Source organism: Armigeres subalbatus, chromosome 3 (assembly GCF_024139115.2).
Source record: "Armigeres subalbatus isolate Guangzhou_Male chromosome 3, GZ_Asu_2, whole genome shotgun sequence".
In the NCBI taxonomy this organism is placed as follows: Eukaryota; Metazoa; Arthropoda; class Insecta; order Diptera; family Culicidae; genus Armigeres; species Armigeres subalbatus.
The window spans coordinates 276,083,481-276,102,914 of record NC_085141.1 but is presented as its reverse complement, the minus strand read 5'-3'; the positions used below and the strand labels follow the sequence as shown (position 1 = coordinate 276,102,914).

General features: G+C 42.2%; 1 protein-coding gene across 10 annotated transcripts in view; it reads right to left on the bottom strand.

Moving 5' to 3' along the window:
• LOC134224547 (kinesin-like protein unc-104) overlaps positions 1-19,434 on the bottom strand; it is a 174,547-nt gene that overhangs the window by 7,418 nt on the left and 147,695 nt on the right. For 8 of the 10 annotated variants that reach the window (XM_062703927.1, XM_062703932.1, XM_062703929.1 and 5 more), the window contains 7 exons: positions 15,024-15,161; positions 14,499-14,960; positions 14,349-14,439; positions 13,622-14,287; positions 13,269-13,458; positions 12,010-12,856; positions 11,845-11,946 (listed from right to left, as the gene is read on the bottom strand). In XM_062703927.1, coding sequence (XP_062559911.1) covers positions 11,845-11,946; positions 12,010-12,856; positions 13,269-13,458; positions 13,622-14,287; positions 14,349-14,439; positions 14,499-14,960; positions 15,024-15,161 — 2,496 coding nt within the window. The remainder of the gene's footprint in view (positions 1-11,844; positions 11,947-12,009; positions 12,857-13,268; positions 13,459-13,621; positions 14,288-14,348; positions 14,440-14,498; positions 14,961-15,023; positions 15,162-19,434) is intronic. The other 2 variants (XM_062703931.1, XM_062703935.1) reach the window with 1 other exon arrangement.

Below are 19,434 nucleotides of genomic sequence, written 5' to 3'. Positions count from 1 at the left end.
AAGCATTCTAAAAGAGCTGAACTTGGAAAACACAGTTAACGTTTCTGTTTTGATGGCTGGGATGACGATCATATCAGCTTTTCTCATTTCCGGAAGTTCCTCATCAGGAATGTCATCCGGAAGTTCTGGCTGGTACTTTGCTTTACTTAGAAATGATGGACCCTTCCACCAGAGCTCATTGCTGCCCAAGATGAGTGGGGTTTGGCCTCTGGATATTAGATCGGCTGGATTTTCCTTCGACTTGACGTAGTTCCATGTGCACATCCCGGTTTTCTCCAAAATTTCTGTCACTCGGTTGCGCACAAATACTTCTAGAGATGATAACGGCTTTTTCAACCAAGCAAGCACTACCTGACTATCACACCATAAATTAACGTTGGATATTTGCAGTTGGAGACAGTTCAGTACTTTAACCAGCAGACGAGATAATAACCGGGCACCAAGCAACTCCTTACGTGGAATACTCATTTCTACAATCGGGGATACTTTGGATTTGCTGCAGAGCATGTTGACTGTGATCGTATCATTTGGCAAAATACAGCGAACATAGATGACTGCTCCATATGCAACTAGGGATGGATCGGAGAAACCATGGATTTCTATGGCGGTTACACCATATGGTATTGGGCATCGAGAAATCTTGACTTTGCTTATCTGGATCAAAGCTTCGCGAAATTGTTACCAGGATTGGTACAGTTCACCTTCCAGCGGATCATCCCACGATAAACCGGCCATCCAAATCCTCTGCATTATCAACTTGGCTATGACAGTAACTGGAGTTAATGGATCGAATAGCTTACCGATTTCAGAGAGTACTGATCGTTTTGTGAGTGGGTTTGCTTCTTGATTGGGATAGTTGACTTTAAATAGGAATTGGTCTTGTTGCGGGCTCCAGATCAGACCAAGTGTCTTCATTACATTCGTGGTGGTGTTGTCTAGATGCACTAACCTTTCACGTTCGGCTTCCGAGGTGTTGGAGCTCCATTTGTGGACGGGGAATCCACCTCTTGCAAGCAACTGTTGTATTTGTCTCTGACTTTCTACGGCTTCTTCCACGGTATCTGCACCAGAAATTACGTCGTCGATGTAACAGTCCACTCGAATTATACGAGCTGCAAGCGGGAAAGAACTGCCTTCATCATCACAGAGCTGGAATAGACATCTAGTCGCCAAATATGGGGCGGCGGCTGTCCCATAGGTTACTGTTGTGAGTTCCAGGACACGAAGAGACTCTTCCGGATTTGTTCTCCAGAAAATTCGATGGAAGCGTGCGTTCTCCGGTTCAATCCGTATCTGCCGATACATTTTCGAGATGTCAGCAGTGAATACGACCTGATGTTTGCGGAACCGTAATAAGATGCTAAATATATCACTTTGTAGTGTTGCTCCGACTCGTAGAACGTCATTCAACGACTTTTCAGCGGAAGCTGCCTTTGCTGACGCATCAAAAACTACTCGGATTTTGGTTGTAGAACTTGATGGACGGAGAACGGCTTGATGGGGCAAGTAGTAAACGCCTTGGTTGGTAGCATCGGATACTTTTCCTTCGTGGCAGTGCTCCATTTCTTTATACTCATCGATGAATTGACAATATTGCTTCTTTAGTTCCGAATTTTTCTTGAATCTTCTCTCCAACGAAAGAAATCTACGCATCGCCAAATTTCGGTTGTTCCCAAGTTGATTCACCGACTCATTAAATGGAAGACTTACTATATATCTGCCTGATTCATCTCGACGATGAGTCAACTGGAACATTTTCTCACATTCATCTTGATCGGGCACTGGTTTTGCTGACTCTGACTCTCACTCAATTGAAGACGTCCAGATTTCAGCAACGGCAAGAAATGGGAAACTCCAATCAACATATAAATTTGAGAATGAATATTGAATTTAGGATCTGCCAAAGGTAGATCGATATTAATTGGCCATGCAGAAATGTCGATTTTCACTGCAGGAATAGTTCCCATTATTTTAGGAACTACGAGGCATTCGATGTTGGTAGAGAAATCGGAATACCGAGACTCAACTACCACTATTAGCTTTTCCTTGGCGTAGGTTTTGACTCCATCGATTCCAGCGATGGGTATGTGTGCCTGTAGTCTTTTATTGGCCATAAGATCGGCCATTTCCTTACAAAGGAAGTTTGCTTGGAAACCGCTGTCCAACAGCACACGACATGGAACTGTCCATCCTCGAGAGTCCTTGATGTGCACCACGTCAGTCATAAGCATCACGGTTTTGGCAGCCTGGGATTGGCTGCACGACACAACAGCATCGGAAACTTGTTGCGGGATTTGGGCTCGGATGGCTTCTTCTTCGTCTTCTTCTTCAAAAGCGGCTCGCTCCTTCGTTGTTGATGATGTTCGTTCTTCATGCAATAGTGTATGATGCCTCCTTTGGCAGTGGGAGCACGTCTTTTTTGATGAGCAGTCAAGGGATCGATGACCTGGGCGAAGACAGTTGAAGCAGATTTTCAACTTGGTGACTTTCCCTCTCCGTTCAGCTGGTGTCAAGGTTGAGAAGGTTCCTTCAAGGGTATATGGTGCCTATTTTGAAATCGTTCCAAAACCTGGCATTCACTTCGTAGAAACTGCATAGTATCTTCAAATTTGGGTAGCTTGGCATGCTGCTGGGTCCTTTCCCACAGTTGGAGTGTTTGGTCATCCAATCGCAAAGTAAGGATCTTCGTAAATATGAGACCAGAAAGTTCATCAACTACTAGTCCCTGGTACTCGAGACCGCCAACATGACGGTTGATTGTCTTCACAAGTTCGAGTAAGTCCTTTTGGCTGCATTTGGTCGTCGATTTCATCTCAAGCAGCCCTTCGAGATGAGTATCGACGATTACTCTGGGATTCTCGTATTGGTCGCTCAGCTGTTTCCATGTTTGCTGGTAGTTATTTTCAACTATCATCTTTGCCGTGATCCACCCGGCGGCGTCACCGATTAATGCTTTGCCCAGATGATGAAGCTTGACTGCATCAGAATCACGGCTACGGCCAACAATGTACTCAAACCTTGTCCGGAATTTCGGCCAATTTTCCGCTTTTCCGTCGAATGAAGGAACTGGAGCTCATAATGGTTGTTGCTGAACGATAACAGACGGATTCGCTTCTCCGGAACCAGATGGAGATAGCTTCTCGGTGAGTTCCTCAAGTACAGAGAGAGTGTCGGTGTGAAGAGCGTCGAAAATATCCAAAACTTCATCTTCTTCCTCAATTTGTGCTGCAGGGGTAACGGCAATAACGACCGCTTAATGAGCTGCGAGAAATTCATTATAGTGCATTTCAAGCTTCTTTGCATACACCTTCAACAAGGATGCACTGATTCTTCTTGGGTCGTCGACGGCTTCTTCCAGTGATCGGCTTATCGAATTTACTCTGGTCTGGATTTTGTCGCGCTGGTGAACCAAAGATGTTTTGAAATCTTCCTCGTTCTTCATCGGACTGGTTTTCTTCGGTGTGCGTTGCATTTTTTGAGGCATTTCTTACTCACGTTGTCGGAGCCACGTGAGACGCTCTAATTCCACTTGATTTTACTTTTACACGTTGTTTGAGCAACGTGCGACGCTCTAAACTTCACTTTTGGAAATTTCCGCATTTCCGAAATTTCCATATTCGGTTGCGCTGGTGGAATCGGGTTCGAAGGGCCATTTGTTGGGGACAGGATTGCCCCAAGCGGGATTTTGTCAACTGCGGTTTGGTTTTCCAAGACCCTTAGAAGAATACAGGCTTTTGTTTTGCAGAGCTTTAGCCAGCTCAAGTTTATTCACTTAATCTTCACAGTTCGCCGGTTCGAAAAATACTGAATAAGAATGGAATTCCCTGTCGCTGTTTGTGGTCGCAACTATTGGGGCAAGGGAAAGAAAAATAAAGTATTTTAAAGATACTTTATCAGTTTAAATTAGATTCCAATGCTATTTTTGTTTCCATCGTGCTATAACAGGTTAACTATTTGATCGGTGATGTGGGTTACTGCGTTTAATTTGTAAATTCCCTCCAAACCGTACTACCGCAACTATAGGAACACCCACGACTATCGGAACTGTTAAGCCCTAAACGCAATACAACGGAACGGCGACGGAAACGGCAAATTTGACAGAAAATATATGGGCTAACTGTCAAATTTTCCGTTTCCGTCGCCGTTCCGTTTTATTGCGTTTGGGGCTTTACACTACATAAGCATTTTGTTCTCAGGAATAGTGGTACGTGTGCATTATATTCCAATAATCTTAAAATGTGTGAAGAAACTTTACATATTTCTCACTAGTATTTTAAGGATACATCACTACTAATGTTAGTACAATTAAGTTACATAAACTTGTAAATAAAAATAAAATTTTTTGCTTTCCTTTTTTGGGAAGATCCGTCTCCTGAGAGATATGCAAATACATTTCCAGACGATTTAGCAACGCTATTTTTTGTACCAAACGCTGCCAGCGCTTGCCGCAGCGCAAAATGTTGAAGTTTGTATATGACTTTGATTTTGATGACAATTTGGAATATTTTTGTCTATCCACTAATAGTGTTTCAATGAACTTTGTGAATGAAATGAAAGTAAAACAAATTGATTATTCGATGGAACATCTCAATGCTTGTTTGGCTGAAAATGACCGTTTTCGCATATCTCTCATTATAGGATCCTTAATGGAGGCTTCAACATATCAGATTGTCGAAATAACTCAGAACTTCAACTTCCATGAACATAAAATATGCAAGGGACTTCAACGCCAAGGAAGCAACGAACACCCTCTATTTGGTGACCAAATAATCCCAGTTTTCCCAATTAATCTGTAACTGTTACGAGACGTAGGCTTAATTTGAGCGCTTGTAACTTGAAACATTAGCACCCCTAGCAATTTCAAAGTGCATTCTGTATAACAAGTAAGAGAAGTTAGAGAAGTAGTGTGATGATGTTTGGCAACGTAGGAACAGGCTTAACGAATTTGTAAGTAATTAGAATATTTTGTAGAGCAATTTATAATTATTAAACTATAGCTTATTAGCATCGGCCTTCTTTGTCACCATCACTTCGTAACATATCCAACTGTCTAAGACGAGTTTAGTATTTTCCATTTAATTCCCCAACGTTTTGTTATATTTACAGATACGTATTTCGAGTCGAGTCAAGTACGAGACACTGAAGACGGCCTCACAGTTGCGGTCGAAATACGTATCTGTCTTTACGGATAATTTTGTGTCGAATTCATGCAAAGTGAATAAAGCGTGTGTGGACTTCAAGTTGCGAGAACTTTCCGAAGAGCAATTTAAGTGTCTCATTTTTGTGTGCGGTCTGAAATCATCGCGTGATTCGGGCATTCGTATGAGATTAAAAACCAAATTGAAAGAGACAGAAGACATTTCTCTGGAAAAAGTGGTGAAAGGAATTGTTGCGAAAAATCGGACCTCAAGGAATTCCACCGCCATGCACGCAAATCTGCTTCTGTGGAATCACTTGATCTCGGCCGGGAATTTTTGTGCAAAACGAAGAGATGTTTGTGTCGTGTTGCTTTACCCAATCTGAAGTTAAACATTCTTGGCTCTGACTGGATTGAGCTTTTCGAATTATGGGACGTGCCTGTCAGTTCATTCTGTAATAAAGTCAGTGGTGAACAAACGCGTACCGAAAACTCTGCAAGTTCAGTTCCCAAAAGTGATTTCAAACGAAATGGGACTTTGTACAAAAACGAAAGTGCGATTGACGCTAAAAGGAGAACGAAAACCAATTTACCGTCCGAAACGTCCAGTTTCATACAGTGTACAAGGTGCGGTAGAAGATAAACTTCATCGATTGCAGAATTTGGGAATCCTCAAACCAATCAATCATTCAGATTAGGCAGCACCGATCGTCGTAGTGCGGAAACCGAAAGGAGATTTTACAACGGGCCTCAACGATGTTTTGAAGTCGAATCCACTTCTTTTGCCAGAAGACATTTGCACCAATATGACCACATACAAGTTTTTTAGTCACATCGATCTGTCGGAAGTCTTCAAGTGAAAGTGAACCCCCGAGACTTTTCCACTATACTCGCCTCACACGTGGTATCAAATCAGCTCCTGGTGCATTCTAGCAGATCATGGACGTAGTGTTGAGTGGCATCAAAAAGACCTCTGGTTATTTGGATAACGTGCTAGTGGGTGGTTGCACCAAAAAAGAACACGGCCACAATCTGAATCAAGTGCTTCATCGATTAGAACAGTATGGATTTACAGTACGGATCGAGGAGTGTCATTTCAACATGGAACAACTGGAATACTTGGGGCAAGTTTTGGATGGTGATGTAATCAGACCCGATCCGAAAATACGTTCCGGAAATGCGTAAGTTACGGTTCCCGATGGATCAGCTATTGAAATCAGGAGCAAATTGAGTACGGTCAGAAGCATGTCAGCGATCATTCAATCGGTTACATGAAATCCTGCACTCACCGTTAACACTTTCGCACTACAATCCAAAGTTGGGCATAATCTGCCGTAATCTGAAAAAGTGACGTATACGCCAATTTGCAACATACCTGTTTTCCATTTTTCTGTTAAAGAGCTCGATGAGTACTACTCGTTAACACCAATTTTAGAAAATGGCGTATACGTCACTTTGTCAGATTACGGCAGTAATGGTGTCGAGGGTTACATCATATTACGGAATTGAAGCGGATATTGCCCACAGGCTACCAGATGGATCAGTGAAACCGATAGTATATGCGTCGAGAAGTCTAACACCAGCCGAGTCCATCTACAGCCAAATTAAGAAGGAAAGACTCGCACTGATTTTCGCCGTAATCCGGTTCCATCGTATGATTTTTGGACGACAGTTTATACTGGGAGACGGATCACAAGCCTTTACTAGCTATTTTCGGTTCCAAGAAAGGTATTCCAGAATATACAGCCAACATACTTCAGCGATGGGCATTAACGGCGCTACTGTACGACTTCCACATCAAATAAGTGAGTTTTGGTTATTTTGTTATCCTGTCTGTGATCACTCTAGCAGCACGCGTGTTCCACATGGGTTACGACAATTCATATGATTATTACCAGATTTAGTCACTATAAAGTCACTGGAACCATTTTTTTCTGACAAAATGGCCGTCAAATCAGTCCAAAATCAGTGATCCACAACTTCAACAGTTTTACCAGCGACGGGACAGTTTATCAATTGTTTCCGATTGCCTCATCTGTGGAGAACGACTGGATATTCTATCGAAATTTCGAGGTCGAGTGCTACGAGGGACACAAGGGACATCTTGGAGTAGAAAGAATGCGTTCCATAGCACGCAACTACGACTATTGGCCTGGAAACGACGAACACATCAATCATCGTGTGTAAAACCAATATGAAATCTTGGCCTACACCAGAAAAACCTTGGCAGCGGATTCATGCAGACTATGTTGGACCAGTCGACGGTACTTCCCAAGCAGCACGCTTGTCATAAATGAGTTACTGTGACCTATGTACGACCAAATCCAGTCATATATGAGTTTCTGCAACCAAAACGACCTAAATTGTGCTACTCGGGTTACTATTTGATTGTTATCGACGCATTCAGTAAGTGGCCAGAAATCATTTCTACTAAACGTATTACAACTTTCGCTACAGTTACCATGTTCCGTGAAATCTTTTCCAAAAATAGAATGCTGGAAACCTTGGTTACAGACAACGGTACACAGTTCACCAGTGAAGATTTTGCAGCTTTTTACAGTAACACTGGCATTCTACATTTGAAGACGCCGCCGTATCATCCACAGTCAAACAGACTCGCAGAGAGATTCGTCGACACATTCAAGCGAGGACTTCGTAAAATCACTTCGGGGGGAGAAACATTCCGTAAACCTATTGACATTTTTCTTCTGTGCTACCGCTCCACTTCTTGTCGTAACGCACCTGAAGGAAAGTCATCAGCAGAACTGTTACTGGGCAGAAAACTACGGACATCACTAGATCTACTGAAACCACCAACTTCGTTCTAGAAACAAGCCGAATCAAAGCAAGAAAGTCAATTCAACCGTAAGCATGGCACGAGAGCAAGAAACTACAATGCAGAAGAGCTGGTTTGGACGAAAGTACATCGAAACAGTACCTGGTCATGGGAACCCGGTCAAGTACTAGAATGGATTGGTCGAGACATCTACAGCATGTGGTTGAGATTAGTACAAAAGGCCAAACCACAGAAGGCCGAATCATGTTCATGGCCGAAAATGTTCTAGCATACAACAAAAGGCCGAAAACCTAGAAGGCCAAACCACGAAATGCCGAATGATACAAAAGGCCGAATCTCAAAAGGCCGAATAACACAAAAGGCTGAATCATTAGAAAATGTTCAATCTTCCAACCAAGAGAAATTAGAATGCTCAAAAATTAACATTTACTTTTATTATGCTGTCCCAAAAAGAAAAACTTGTACACGTGTTTTGCAACGACTAGCCTTTGTGATTTGGCCTTTCATAGGAGACCAGTGTTATTACCGGAAAAGCGGAACTTTATTGGATCACAGGAGTTTCAGACTGAAGAAACAGTATCTACTACTACTAGTCAAGATCTACTATTTAGCAGGAACCGAGCCAGATTCGTCAGTCTCCGAGAACCAGAAGACAACCCGTATGGTATGAGCCATATCATCTCTTCTTGGGAGGACCAGTCTTCTACCCTGAAACGTACCATCTATTTGCCGGTGGGCTCATCGTCTGACACAATCTGTCAAAGCGGCTGACGTCTACCGAGCGATCAAACGAGAGGAAGCGATCTATCAGCCGACAGCAACAGTTACAGTAACTCATTGAGTGCATTCACCATCACCGCCAGAGATGCATCTGAACACGAGAACGGGTGTTCGTGTTCAAAACGTTGTAACCTGTTCTCTTTGCTTGGCGACTGTACTTGGGCCAGGGTCTATAGACTGAAAACTACGCCTCATCCCAGGATGTCGAGGACACATGGGGTGTACATTAATCCTCTTGGCTGAGTCACTCTCAACGAATCCAAGCTATGTTTGAAACTATAAATGGAGCCGTTAGTACGAATAATCCCCGTTCAATGGCTTAAAGTGGAATCAAGTAAAACTTGATTTTCTCAGAAGAAGTTTTAGCAATAAGTACTGAACATTCAAGGCAATGGCAAGAAAAGTGAATTTCACTTTCCTGGATTCTGTCAAGACTAGTAGATACTTAGTCTCAACCCATTAGCGCCTGGATTGTAGGCGAAGCTCGCTAAACGTTCACAAGTGCTACCTTATTGATAGGACGCTGATGGTTAGACAGGGATTGAATCCTAAAGAGAATGAACAAGTCTCTCACTTATCATCTCTGTGTACATATACGATATGTAGCATACCGCGAGAGACTTTTTTCGCAAGCTGTCATGATAGAGAACTGATTCGGGAGACTATACCTCATGATAAATTTCTTTTAGAAAGCTCCAAATGCGGGGAGCACTAGCTCTGATGATGCATTTCAACTTGATCTACACAGCTGTGCAGTAACCAACACGAAATGAGCGAAATCAAAGCGAGAATCACATTTTTTCTGTGGGGGCTTCCTATCCGATTCTGTTCTTTCGCACTTGTATACCAGTTAAAAAACAGTCCAGTTAAAAGGCGCCCAGTTAGCGAACTGTTGCTGTACCTGGATTATGTGCATTTGTCATATGTTTAGTTGGGACACGGCAGGTATTTTCGTCTGTTCGTCATAGTCTCGAAAACCAATAAAAGAGACGCTTTTTTGTAAAACTCATATGTACCAAATCGTAAGCTCCGGAGAAACGTTCTGCAATAGTGACGATGGACGGAAATACCTGCCGTGTCCCTACAAATTTTACGATTAGGTATAAATACATAATCTCAAAATATGCACGTAGGCGACAGGCGACATGTGATATGACTATGAGGCAATTGAAATGCTGCGATGGGGGCGCGTTATATTTTACTCCACGATACCGAAACGACGCACCTCCACAAGTTGTCCAACACGTGCACTTTTAGCAGAGAACGGTTTGCCATGTATCATACACGGATTATTTTGTATGTGTAGGTCACCCGCTTTAACCGTAATCGGCGTTGTATAGGTAACCATAGGTAGGTGTGTCGGTTTGTTGCCGATGGAGCCGATGCAGAAAAGCAAATCGGTTTTTTGCCTACCGTGTATTTTACGTGTCCGGTTTTAAATAAGCACATCGGATCAAAAGCGTTTTAATATTTCATATTGATTGGGTTTGGCCTTTGGTGAATTTTAATAAAATCCAATATCCAAAATATTTAGGAGCTATTCATCATGTGGCCAACATAGGGGATAGAGGAGTAGGTAGAATGTCCATGGTTCACACAAATTAATGAAAAATTGCATGATCAGATGTGTACGCTGATGGAAGGAAGAACACATCTAAAACTGTTCAACATCTGTCCACGTGGTATGAAAACAGCCCTTCGGAAAAAAAAATCATCAGAGGAATAAACTAAAATAGAATAATTAATAGTTGAGGGAAGTTTAGATTGTATAGACCCCATTTTTCTGATATGTATGACATGCTAATAACAAATGTGTATTAGCCGTCTAATAATTCTTAATATAATTCAACTTTCAACTTATGTGTTCAAACTATTAAGACTTGTCTCATTCTACGAAATAACTTGAATTAAAATTAAAAGATAGCGTTTCATTGAACAGATGTCTTATATATCATATTAAAAAGCATTATGATACTCCAGATTAGTTTGTTTTTCAATTTAACGCGCTGTCACTTTAAGTTTAGTTTGAATTCAATTCGATAAATGGGATGTAGCTTAGAAGCAGATTTAGACGAAACATATGGGATCGTTTATATTGGATGTGTCATTTCACGAACAATCATCAACTCGTCATAATTTTCATCATTGAATTCTTAACTTTTTTTCTACAACAAATATTATTTTGAAAAAGTATCATTGACAGCTACATCAAACAACTGAAAACCGAAATACGCCGCTCGGTGCACAGGTTGAAGAATTGATCACGCGACGCCTCTGGTCAATTGTAAAGTCGTTCAGATAAAAATGATTTTTGCGGCCGTGCGGGGAAATCTTTTTTGAGTGTTTCTGTTTTGATTCCATGATTCGGTGGATGGCAAACGCGGGTAAGGTAGAAGGCGATATATGGCAAAACGTCGTAAAACGTAGCAATAAGTTGTATAGGCGGCGCTAGCGTGCTATGCAATTCCAACGTATTCAGATTTGAAAATTTACACAAGAAAATCGAATTCAAATGTATGAGCCTAAACGTCTGATCACTTTGCTAATGACAACAACATTGTCCTCGCTTGTAAATGTTGCAACTCAACTTGTCCTAATCTGCAACAAAATAGGTCAATGGGCGCCTACCGCGCATTTAGGAAATTAGTCGGTTTTCGATGATGTTTTCGGCATATGCTAAGGTCAAATTTCAATATCATGTTGATTTCAACATATTGATGTATGAAGGGCCAAAAATGGGGGTGGTGGACCTGTAAGCAGAGACACTTACACGAAACCCATGGGAAATGAGAATCTCCTTCCAGCAGAAAGAACCAATCGAATGATAAAATTTGCAATACTTGTCAAGCATTCCACGGAATGGTTTGTTTGAAGAAGGGTGCGTCAACTGGTTAACAACTGTTGGAGATAAAAGTGATAGACGCGAACGACTAATACTTTCCTTCCTTGACTCCGATTGGCTACCACTTCATTGTTCAGTTGTAATTTCATTAATGCCCTGATACACACTCTCAATCCCATCTCATATATTTACAGTCAAATCAGAACCATCATAGTTCGCACAAGGCCTTGCTTTCTTCGACAAAAGCTCTAAAACAGTATACTTTGTATAAATAGCGAGATTACTCACCTAATCTGACCAGCTAACAGCGGATTGATGGCATACAACCAATCATGCACCTCTTTATCGCCAAGCGTTTGTAACAAATATCCTCGGTGCTTTGTGACGACGCTGTGAAAAAGAAAACAAACATCATTTTTAGTTTCATGGAAACAAAACCACTTTGAAACCCACCTAAATGTATTGGGCACCTTCACCATTGCCGCTTGGTCCTCGCTGCACTCGACCTGTGCAGTTGCTAAATTCAGTACCGCCCGTTCAACCGGATCTTTATCCGAGCGGAAGATAAACACGTACGGACGGCGCACTGTGACCCATCGTTTCTTCCAGCCCGATCCGCCATGTTCGAGTACGTTCAGGTAGCCCTTTCGCGCCACTACCGGACTCACACGGATCTCTTCCAGTTCCGGTACATACAATCTTAGTGGAACTTCCTGTGACTGCGGCACCGGGGCAGGGGCTTCCCATCCGTTGGGTATGTCCATCCGATCAGGGGAGCATAACTCGATGGAATTACCCGATATGTAGCTGGCGTTCATATCGGCACAACCTTCGTCACCTGGCGAAGCGTCTACCGCAAGCTGGTTGTTGGTTTCACTCGGATCGCCCTTAGCCCCGATGCGTCCCTGGATTAGTTTGACACATTTCCACACCAGTTCTGTTTCGCGGGGAGTAAGTTCTCGTTCGGGCAGGGTCGGTGTTTGCTGATCTTTGACCGGTGTCTGCGGAGAAGGCGGAATTACCATGTGAACCGGCGAAGCACTCGCCCGTTGAGCCAAGTTGCACACGTCTTTCTCGGTTTTGGTAGTCGGATTCGGTGTGGTATCCATTCCGAGACGTTCGCGAAGCATCAGCAAATGTCGAACACGACCAACTTCTTCGAGTCGAGTTAGCTTCTCGAGCTCCCACTGGTGATCGAAGATAAGCGAGTCTCCGCGCGGACGCCATCCGTGCAGGTTTTCTTCACCCCGAACGTATGTGGAGCTTGTGTCCAGCACGCGACGCTGACGACGCTGTACGCCTGCGGATTGGAATAAATCGGTCTCAACATAATGAGAATCTTAACGGTGTCAGTTTGAGATAAATTAGGCAAAAAGTTGATCCCAAACTGTAAAAAATTTGAATTCAATTGGCAAAATAAAATATTCAACTTCAATCGATACTACCATTAAGCATGGTTGTAACTAGAAACAATGAAATTCGCAGTCAACTACAGAGCGTGTCATTCCCTTTCAAATGCTCAGTATTGTGAAAGAGAAAGAACAACTAATTTTCTTTGTCCAGAAATGACTAATCGGACAAGTGCATGAAGTATTCTGGCGATTCATAAATAAAACTTAAGAGCAAAATACAAAACCCTCTAGGAAATCAAAAGTGCAAAGCGTAGTTTTTTTTATTGCGATATTAGCCTCTACACACTAGCACATTTCTACCTGGACTACCTGCTTCGGAAGCTCTCCGCAGTGACAGTTCATATACACCCGACAGTCGGTTCGCCTCCGGATTACGATATTGGCCCGAGAAGAGGTGCTTGAGCGAACGTGGTCCAGTGCGTGCATCGCGACCGTAGATAATCATGCTTAGGTCCTTGGTGATTATAGCCGGACGGGCACAGTTTTCGAGCTGTTTTGGATTGTTAGAGAAATTATTTACAATACATTTGAAATGTCATGATCTCATTAGGCTACTTGAATTATAAATTTCAAATTAATTATGGAACTTCGACGAAGACTATTGACTTGAAATAATGATATTCGAGAAAAAGGAGTACTATGTTAGTATTTACCTCCAGATATGCACTAAGCGTGATGAAGATCTGTTCGCCTGTTTGTGTGACACGATTGAGCAATGCCGAGTTGTGTAAGCTGGAATCCCAGGCAGCCTCGAAACGGAAGAACGACCGATCATCGCCAGGAACTTCGAGCACCTCTCCGGGGAACAACCCCAACGAGAGGACACACGAATCGGAATCGTCCAGCTCATCTGCCGGTTCCGGTTGGTTGCGAATACGTCCCACGACCAGCTCTCGAATGTCCTTCCATTTGACCTCTGCCGTGGGTTCATGTACGATGGTTATCCTTATCCTGCGCTGAATACCCTGATGCAGGAGGTACAGGCCCCGACATGGCAGATCGTCACTGTGATCCACAACTGCCGGAACGTACTCACCATTCGGAGCAAGTTCGCATATTTCGAACCAAACCAACACGTCGTGCTTGGCTAATACTGTTGACGAGGGAGGACACGGCAAGGGACCGAACTTTGGACTCCGCACAGGTTGACTGATTGGAATGCTCGGTGGCAGCATGCGACGTGGTGGTGGACGCGTAATCTGACAATCTTGTTTGGCGTCTTTGTGCAGCGGGTGATTCTGATAGTGACCGAATACCTTGAATACTATCGGCTGTGTCTTCAAATATTCAACGAACGATTTTGTAACAGGAACAGTGATCTATAAATCAATGCAAAATGCGGTGAATCGAAAGTTTCTAAAGACATTATTTTCAACCTACATTCTGTACATGATAAAATCCAAGGGGTGCTCCAGATCCTGAATTCTTGACGGGTTCCGTTGAGAATGCTTCCTCGTGACGATGCAAAAAGCTGCAAACGTATTGCGCTCATTAACGTTATTTTCATTACTTCACCCAACACAAACTTACTTGAACTGACAGAAAATGTCCGCATATTCTGCCGCAATTCCAGTTGCCTGCAAAACCGTAACCCGGAAGGTAAACTCCTTACCCGGCTGCAAGTGCTCACCGGGTTCTTGTTCGTTCGACTCATGTAGCTCGGAAGCAACACTCGAATCACCCCGACCCGAGTCAGCATCTTCCTGTTCCAATTCCTCGAGTTTCATGATGTCGTGCGACCCCTCGATGTACTTCTCATCCTTGTCGTGGATGGTGCGAATCTTGGGCACCTTGTGGCTACCGTTTTGCTCTTCATCGAATACAATTCGGGCCGATTGTTTCACACCATTGTTGAAGTCCGCATTCTCTTCGTCCATAACCGGTTGAACGGCCACTCTCAAATAACCACGAACATCGCCACGTTCGTTTACGATCGCTACCTTATGAACCAACGGAACTGGATAGAGCAGGTTGCTCAAATATACGAAGGATCTGCAAGCATTTGAAACAACATCTGATATCTACTACACAAGTGACGAAATGTCTCGATCATACCTTCCAACCATACGGAACCACGGGAAACGATCATAGAATGGGTCACCGCCGGTTAGACTTTCTACGTTGTAGTCCGGCGATGTCGGACTGAGTTCAGCTTCATTGTGATACATTTCACGCATTAGCTCCAAGCGTTGTCTAGAATGCGGAAATAATCAAAAGAAACAGTTACACTTTTTGGGTTTTCAATCTATTTGGTTCCACTATTTCTATTGGATTAAAAGCTTTTCTATACACCAAAAGTTGCGCAATAAAACATATCAAACTCAATAATTAGCCACATAATAATATGTAGACGATCAAAAACACGATTACACAGTTCATAGATAATATCTGCTGGGATTTCCATTCAATATCATCCTTTACGCAGTGCTTGCGGATTACGATCGAAAAATATGTGTTCGCGAGTTTCAAATGCATATCGGAAGCTAAGGGTGCAAAAAGCGCTCTACTAAAGGCATCATGTGGAGACATATTATCCTCAAAGGCGTGGGTTTCGAGTGTTCAAATTTGGAAGAAAAAAAAATACGATTCAGAGACAAAAAAACGGCCGTTGTGTATTGCATGGTGATGTAATGTTGTCAGTGTATGATGAAGGATTCCAATCAAAACAGATCGCGTTCAATGTTCAATGTTAATGTAACTGAGGTACAGTTAGATAATGAATTGAATGGAAATGCTTATGTTGAATAAATACTAAATACGATATTTTATGTTGCATACAAAAACAAAATATAATAGAAATGAAAAAATAACAAAATAAATAGTTTGTTCGAACTATAAAATAGCTGTTACCGAAAAACCTGAAGGCAAAACTTCTCTTAGCTAACATTCCTTAGAGAACAACCCACCATGCGTCCGCTTCCTTCTTTTCAGATGAAAACCTACGAGCAGTGGTGGAAATCTGTGAACCTTGCTTACAAAACGAGAAGTAGGCAATGCGGAATACTCGCGAACACTTGCTTTGCTTTTTTATGCCTACCTACTACTCGCAGAGAAAACAGAAAAACGAACCATGAAAAATGTTCGTGAAGCTTCGCGAGTCATTCGGCATAATTTGCAAAATGTCATAAAACAACCTCGGAACATGTTTATCACGGATGTTCGAGCAAGAACACCTTTGATTATTGTTATTGTGTTTATCTCAAGTGAAATTTGTCCATTGTGTTCGAAGTAACCACAAATACTCGCGACCGTGACTTTTACTCCCGAACAGAATACTGCCCTGATTTTTTACTTTGCTCTGTCCGTACTCGCGAACAAAGCAAGTACCAGAAAAATGCAGGCAGTAGGTTCGCGCGAGTGTGGCATTTTTGGTAGGCCCAATTACACTCTTTTCTTACTCCTGAAGCGAGTATTTCCACCACTGCCTACGAGTAGCAAGAATGCCTCAAACGCTACATTTCCACAAACATTTTGCATGATGGCATGATGGCTACAATTTAACCAGGACGGAGGAACATTTTTCGTTGTAGATCTTTTGAATTGTAATTTTAGCTGACGAAATGTTCGCTATTCAAATTATGTATACATTTTTGCGGACATTATTCACTTTCTCTAAAATTGACCGTTCCAATGCCCCTCATATATGCTTCAATGGATATGTTTTGCAACATATGTTAGATTGATAAGTCACAAGCTGTGTTTCAGAACCGATCGAAAATTGGCTGAAAATAAGTGACATAAAAAACATAATCCAAGATGTCGCAGATAAACCATAATACCGTATGCGTGATAATGTTTGCTGCGTCGTATTGCGAGAAGATAGAAAAATTAAAACGAGGGTCTAACGGTCGACCATCGGAAAGTTTTTCCGCCAACGTCAAATCACTTGATGCACGGAAAATAATGTTCGCTGTGGGAGTGTTCCGATGGACCGTGAAAAAGGTTTTAGACCGGGAAAAAAAGGATAACTATCCTCGAAGGTGACCACCAGATCAGCTCGAAATCCGAGGGTTATCATTGCCATTAAAAGGAAAAACGGGCGAATCCAATGCGTTCAATGATATGGCGAAGGAGCACAGGTTCAGTGACTTTACGACACGAAAGATCGTAAAGAAAGATTGCGGGGCAAAGGTCACGGAAAAACTCACATAATTACCAACCGCAAGCGTGAAAATCAGGTAATCCTGTTCACCGACGAGAGCATGTTTCTTCTTCTTCTATTGCTCTACATTCCAACTGGAACTTGGTCTGCTTTTCAACTTAGTATTCTATTGGCATTTCCTCAGTTATTAATTGAAAGCTTTTCTATGCCCGCCATTGCATGAGTTTGTATCCTATGTGGCAAGTACAATGGATACACTATGCCCAGGGTATCGAGAAAGTTTCCGAAAGTTTCCAACCCGAAAACATCCTAGACCGGACCGAGAATCAAACTCGCCATCTCCGGATTGGCAATCCTACGCCTTTGCTCGCAAGGCTATTGGAGACCCCAAGTATGTTTACAGTAATACAACAATCACAACATATTTGCACTACTTGGGGCCTATCAGGAATACAAATACAGTGGGGACCGAAATCCGTACAGCACCGAAATCCGTCCACCTCAGGAGAAATCAATAAATTAAGGGGGGTTCCATTTAATTTATAAATTATGTATCTTGTCCTGTTCATATACTTGACAGTAAGCTTTTTGGTCATTAAAATGGAGAGTAGGCATTGAAATTAAAACAACAAAAATCGAAAACAAATCAATACCCAGAAAACTCATAGCTTTTGGTGCCACTTGTTCGCGTGCTGACTAGAATATATCCAAAAGTTACTGTATTCAAACTGTAAATAACAATAAATAAAGCAAAACCAGTGGGAAATAAATCATAGGGATCACTTATCAAGGTGCGTATTGAACTATTTATAGTGGTAATAGAGTCAATCGATCGGCTGTAATTTAAATATTTAGTCAAAAATAAGTACGGATTATGATGCTACGATTCGAAATTCGTCCACGGTGGACGGATTTCGATTCAGGAGGTACTGATTTTGTTCATTATTTCAACATGTTCTTCGTAACATTCAATGCGTAAAAGTGGAACAGTCCAAAAATAGAGGCCCTTGTGAGCCTGTACTAATGACGTTTTATTTGCGTTCGATTTGTATTTTCTAGTGACTTTTACATATACTGAAGTGCTTAAGTGTAGGGATTTCGATGCTCCACGGTACACGATTTGAATTTCAGACGTTAGAGCGAAATTATTGCGTTCTAAAGCTTATTAAATATATGGCTGTTCGTGTTTGGATTGGTGGCCTCCGATGCCAAAAAAATATGAACTCGGCTTTCATTCCAGAAGCAAACAAAGTAAATACGGGGGTCTACATCAAGATTTTAGGTATGTATGTTCTTCCGTGGATTAAAGAGCAGTACGACCTGAAGCCAAATGTTGTATTCTGGGAAGGGCGACTCACCCTTAGAACTCTTGCTCACAAGTTCAAATCGACCTTTCCCTAAGCACTAGCTTAGTCATTGAGTGGGACTTATGCTGTGTCAAATGATGTTCCTAAGATGGCAGCCCCATCGCGTGGCTAGGTATCGCAGCCCTGGTAAGGCAACATACCGAAAAACTAACAATCAATCTCGAAAAATGAAATCGGAAATACACGATTGAACGATCGTTAAAAGACAGGGCAGTGCACAGATCGAAAAGGAAGTGTTCATTCACCCAGTCATTGGAAAGGACAGCTTCCATGCTACTACCAATGACAACGGCCTGAGGCCGTTTTTTTTCACAATCATATAAATGGTTTTCTGTTGCACCTATTTTTCACGCAAGTATTTCCGAAAGCACACCTGACACATCCAAATGGTGTTCCCAAATCGATAATGTATTGGTAGACGGTCGGCATTTAACAGACGTCATAGATGTGAGAGCCTTGAGAAAATTTGAACACATTGTCGTAACAAGACTACGAGGCGGTCAATAGGACAACCTTAAAGTTACTTAATGTCACAAAAGGAAACCAACGAAAAAGCTGATTTGATGTGGAGTGCAAAAAAAAGTGACAGATGAGAAAAAACAGACCGAGCCACATGCTCATAGCGCTAAAATAGAGAACGATATAAACTTCTTCTTTCAATTCAGGCATTTGCTCGGATGAAGGGAGATATAAACCCTTCTTCGAGGGATGCATTTGCCCGGCAGAAGGCAAGAGAGGATATGATTCCTTTTTCAATTCAATCATTTCCTCAGTTTAAGGCTAGGGGATATATGAACCATTTTTTCATATAACGAATTTTCCCTGCAGAAGGCAAGACAGGATATGAGTCCTTTTTAATTCAAGTATTTACCCGGTTTGAGACAAGGGGATATACGACCCCTTCATTCAAAGAATACATTTGCCCTGCAGAAGGCAAGAGAGAGAGTATGATTTCTTCTTTCAATTTAGTCATTTGCTCAGTTTAAGGTAAAGGGAG